This window comes from Saccostrea cucullata, unplaced genomic scaffold (genome assembly GCF_032062105.1).
Source record: "Saccostrea cucullata isolate Sc308-1 unplaced genomic scaffold, CSIRO_AGI_Scuc_v1 ctg259, whole genome shotgun sequence".
NCBI lineage: Eukaryota > Metazoa > Mollusca > Bivalvia > Ostreida > Ostreidae > Saccostrea > Saccostrea cuccullata.
Genome location: NW_026934432.1, coordinates 431,167 through 436,646, shown reverse-complemented (window position 1 = coordinate 436,646; position 5,480 = coordinate 431,167). Strand labels below are relative to the sequence as shown.

The 5,480-nt window shown below is 33.7% G+C and overlaps 1 protein-coding gene across 1 annotated transcript; it reads right to left on the bottom strand.

Annotated features, from left to right (window-relative positions):
* Positions 1–275: 275 nt before the first annotated feature.
* LOC134240704 (heat shock 70 kDa protein 12B-like) lies at positions 276–5,126 on the bottom strand. The gene is made up of 5 exons (XM_062722771.1): positions 4,978–5,126; positions 4,697–4,850; positions 3,279–3,494; positions 2,707–2,851; positions 276–1,836 (listed from the first exon to the last, which is right to left on the bottom strand). Exons 1-5 carry the CDS (start codon positions 5,124–5,126, stop codon positions 1,535–1,537), a joined length of 966 nt encoding a protein of 321 aa, XP_062578755.1. The 3' UTR covers positions 276–1,534.
* Between the last annotated feature and the right edge of the window lie 354 nt (positions 5,127–5,480).

The window sequence follows — 5,480 nt, the reverse complement described above, 5'->3', positions numbered from 1 at the left end:
CTGACAAATATACATCTGTTAGAGCCTCAATTATTTCGTAATGTTTATTCCATAACAATTTCCCCCCAAATATTTCTGTTACACCCTTTTATATTTGGTAAGACAAAGAGGGAAAATTACCTGCTTGACCCCCAAGATGGCGGTCAACGGGAAATAACTCTTGTTAATATGGGTCTACTGAAAACTATCAATATTGCTTTGGAAAAAAATGTGATTGCTTTGTTTTAATACAGATTACGATAATGAGTGGAAAACAATATGCGCAACCTCAATCGTGTCGGTACTTATTGAACTTCTCGTGAAATATTGTGCTCAAGTAATTCTATCACTTTCCCCAAGAAAATTTCGGGAACACAAGGATATACGTTTATTAATATAACAATTTTTTCCCTTTTCTACCACATTTCAATAAGCAGGAAAACAATCATATACATGTACATGTGTGTGTACTCACGTAGATTATGAATAATTGCTTTATAAGAGCATGACTAAATAACAGTTGTGCAGAAGAAATAATAAACAAAATAGTGCAAGGAAATTTAAGTCATAAATATAAAAGGGTAATCCTTCAGTCAGTGACCGACGCTTCAGCTTTGTTTGTTCCCTCCAGTTTCAGTTAATTGTCATTGAAAGTCAGTGATACTCCTGCTGATTTAACGTCTGTATAGTAACATAACATCTTATAATAATTTTATATTTCAGCGCAAGTTTTCTGACTTTACCCCAAAACAAGAAAACCATGAATTAGGGTTTTTAAAATTTTCTTATTTATAAATAACAAGATGCTTCCACTAACTGACCCGTGGTTTTGCTTCTTATAGTGATTTGCAGCTCGGTTTCTCCAAATCTATATTCCACATCCACCTTACATGGTTTATTTTCGGGGTGTTCGATGAGATTTCCCAGGTGGATTAGACAAATTCGCTGACATCCGGGTTCAAACGTATAATGCACATCATTCATGGAAGAATAAAGGTCAATTATGCTTTCATCATGATGAAAGTGCTTGAAGGTGTATTCTTTCTTGATCACCTGGTCACGCGGAATCCTATCTCCTCTTTTAGCGATAGGATTGAAAATAAAGCAACAAAACTGGCCTCCATCTTCTTCGCACTTCTATTTTTCATGATGTTTTTGTGAATTGTAACGAACTTTTGCATTGATACCGTAATTAAAACGCAATACACGCCAGGAAATGACGTCTTTCATATGCCCAAACATGGCAGCACCTTTCAGGACCGACAACCCTGCCTCTGGTGGTATGATAATTTTACAACTCTCACTCTTAAAGCGATTCTCAAAATGCCTTTGGACTATCGAGGATTCTGCAAATCCTCCCACGAGGATAATCATGGATATATTCGACACGTTTGATTGCTCGATAACAGCGGACACATGGTCTACAATCCTTGAAGCCACTTCTTTTACAAGTTTGTTTATCAAGGAAATATCAATAAGTATTTTATCGCCGATTTTCTTCATTTTATCCTTGTAAGGGAAATTATCCGATGAAAGCATTGATGCTATCTTTTCTTTATATATATTTTTTGGTACACTTACTCAGTGAAGGAGGCACCCGTAATATGTAATTTGTATCTTCCCTTTCTAACGATAAATTCCTTTTTTGACACTCAAAGTCTTGCATAATGTCGAAATAGTCAAACAAGTAATCTTTTTTCATTTTCGCTAACACAGGTCCACCGAATAGTCTAATAAGAAACTGGAAGAACGCTTCATCAACCATGTTTCCTCCCCAGTTTCCACCACTGGCGTGGAATAGTTCCTTTATTTTTCCTCCTAGACATTTTTCATGAACTGCAACATCTGTTGTACCTCCTGAAATATTCAACTTAGAATGTTCTCAAAATAGTGAATAACAGTAGTTTTGATAGGTCTTTTCATTCCCCATAAACGCAGAAAATACCTGAATTAATTTTAAGATGACCCACCCCTACAACTGCAATCCTGCCCTCGTCATTTAAAAATAAAAATACTCTTCATTTAGGCATTAGGTGACTGCAACATCAAATTCACTATGTGCGACCAATTTCTAAACAGGCAAATAATTGACAAACAAGTTGATGAAACATGGCCGATATCAAATGTCTTAATCAACATATCGCAAGATCTTTGATCGACCCAATAACCTTGTTGACGACTTACATACTATCCACTGCTGATTTTTCATACCAATTCTTTTACTAGGTTATTCGTGCACACCCCGAATTGTCGACGGAGCTTTCCTTTATTTCTCGATCATGACAAACAACACACGGCGGGCCTGGCAGGTCGACCTGGGATGTTTAATTAGGCCTATGCCTACATGTCAATCGTTCTCACCTTTGCTGATTTTAATGACTCGAGTTTGCTTTTTTCTATTTGCATTCTAATAGGGGTTCTCAGGGGGAGGGGGTATTCTCGAATTTGAATACGGTACTTGCAAGTAAAAGACAATCTGTGAAAGTTTTTTTTAACAATTTTGAATTGCAACCCGCGTGACAAAGTGGTTAGTATCGAAGCATATTAGGACCGCACATAAAGGAGCTTTAAATTACTTTTAAGTAATTTTTAAAAATGAATCGGTACGGTTTATATATCAATTAATCTAGACTTCGAATGTATTGTCATTGTCATTAAACCTTCGAGGGCGTATGGATATTTATATAGATAAAGTTTTCGTTTCCTTCGAAAATTATTTCAACAAACCTCCAATGTCCACTACCACATACTTTGTACCAACAATCGACTTGGCAAAGTCAGTTGAAACTCTCTCAGTTTTGATATGTTGGCAATATATTGAAGCAGCCTCAGGCTCTAAGGCAATAACCAGATGATCGTCCTGTATTCCAGCCTACAATAGTCAGAAAGTCTAGAGGAGATTACGTTGATTTTGTAGCCATTGTCATGAGCGTTTAATATTACATTAAATAAAACTTTTTACAAAACTGTCCCCTTTTTAAGAAATAAGGATAAGCGGTTTCATTTGCTTTACTGAGTATTCGAAAAATGTATCTTTTTTTAATAATATCTTTTTAATTGTTTTTATTTAGATCGAGTAATGAAGATAAAAGTAGGTTCTGAAATAATTCCATGATCGTGTTTTTCTATGAATCCTTTTTAACATGTCACTAAATTAAATTCATGAAATTAACAAAGCAAAGACAATATTTTCTATTCTTTATAATTATATATTTGAATCGAGTAGCATGGAAAAAGAATTTATATCTTTTCACAGATTGTGACTAGCATGGATTGTAGGTGAAGATCTGAAAACATACCCCATTGGCAGCTAATCTCATGAACTTTTTGGCACTGTCACTCCAAATGGCAGGGACAGTTAAAACATATTGTATTTCATCATCAAGTACTGCTTGGAATTTCTTGATGTTTGCAAGAAAATGTTCTTTCAGGTATTTGATAGCTGCTTGAAAAACAATGAGAGCTTTCATGGGTTTACCGTTTACATCCTCTATGACCATCTTTTCGGTTATCGACTGAAAAATAAATTTAACTTCATATTTATTGAGAAAGAGTTGGAGATCTCTCTCTCTCTCTCTCTCTCTCTCTCTCTCTCTCTCTCTCTCTCTCTCTCTCCAATTATATCCACCTCTTTAAATATATGTTTATGGCTCATGTCATTGGAAGAATACACGAATAGCACGTGTGTATGTTCGTGTGTCTGTTACGTTTTGGGGCACCCATCTCTTATTCGCAACACCTCCTATACCACTGATTGAAATTTAATGAGACAGAATTTTTGTTACATAATGCTATTGTGCACCTTCTATGTTACTTTTTGATCGGACACATATTTTCTATTTCCCATAGCAAACCATAGACACTATACCATTCTTTCTATGATTAATCTCTTTTCCGCATCTCCTCCTATACCACTGAATAAAATTTAATGATACTTTACAGATTTTTCATTAGATAATGCCATTGTGCACCTTCTATTTTACTCTTTGATCTGATACTTATTTCGGTTCTCCCAGAGTAAAACATGGGCTTTACCATTATAATCATATTAGAAGCGAGGTATCATTTAGTGAACTCAGTGTTCACAGTACCTCTAGTTTTTTAGTTTTTGTTTGTTTTTCTGAAATGAAGAGCTCTACGAATAAATATCCTCCACAAATGTTGATATTGCATACTGCTGTGTAATTTTCATCCTTATTTGCAAAATTAATTACCCTAAATACCACACATTCATTTCCTCTTATCACTAAAACTTGATCCAATGATCATACAACAACCCTATCTGAAATCCTTGACAAATATCAAAAATTGAATTCAACACAGATCTGGAGTCGTTTACTTACTTGTAATCATACACACATGGACGAAAAGAGAAATATATTTGTGCGAAACCATTCCGATTAAGCACTTCATAATAAAGAAGAGAGATGATTTGTTGATAGAATGAATTCATGACAATCATAATAGATTCTAATTTTACAGCATGAAATTCATAAAGTGTCCCTTAGGTCTGTTATTTGACAATAAAATTTAATAATTCTGAAAGAATTTAATACATGTACTATAATTAATGATACCATATAACCCCCCATTAGCAGTAAGTCTTGCATTTAAAATCTTCATTAAATTCAATATAGTAGTGTAAACTGAAATTGCTTTAAAAAACATCAGATTTTATACTTAAAATATATTCTATAATCATCTATTTAAATATTACCTTTTCCCCATACAGTTCCATTTTAAACCGTCGAAAGTAAAACCAGTTGTGATGGAAATGTTCTGAAGCTAAAGTCATATATTTATTTTCAGCTTCATACCCAAACGAATCAAACTCCTGTTTTTCATTGAAAAGGACACATGTTGCAGTTTTCCTAAGAATGATGAAAAAAAAAAACTTAAGCCAAAAATTTTGCACAGATGCTCATTATGGATTTATAATGGAATCTAAATATTGTTTTAGATAACCTATAAGAGTTAACAATCTTATATCAATTGTACATTGATAGTCCTTTACTTGCTGGCCACCCTTCGCATGTAAGAATTTTTGTTGGATCCTCATTGAAGTCTGATCGAAGAGAATATGCGTATCCAGAATAAGCTGTTCCGAAATCAAAGGCAGCAGATACCAGAGCATTGGATAATGACATTTTTATTAGTTGGTGCCTATAAATAAAATAAAAAATTGATTTAAACATTGATACATGTATGTACAATTTAAACACTATTACGGTTTTCAGTCTATAAAACTTTCTATCTAGATATCATATTATCGTTGGAGAAATTCGGTACTGAAAATATCTATTAATTCGCATCTTCAACTTTATAAAACTTTCTATCCAGATATCATATTATTGTTGGAGAAATGCAGTACTGAAAATATCTATTCGCATCTTCAAATTTATAAAACTTTCTATCCAGATATCATATTATTGTTGGAGAAATGCAGTACTGACAATATCTATTCGCATCTTCAACTTTATAAAACTTTCTATACAAAAGTA

Excerpts from the sequence above, each read along its gene's own strand:
- LOC134240704 (XM_062722771.1), bottom strand. The coding sequence starts at position 5,126 with ATGTCATTATCCAATGCTCTGGTATCTGCTGCCTTTGATTTCGGAACA. Across the intron at positions 2,852-3,278 it reads TGAGATTAGCTGCCAATGGG|GCTGGAATACAGGACGATCA; the intron begins GTATGTTTTCAG and ends TGACTATTGTAG. Across the intron at positions 1,837-2,706 it reads TGTGGTAGTGGACATTGGAG|GAGGTACAACAGATGTTGCA; the intron begins GTTTGTTGAAAT and ends TGAATATTTCAG.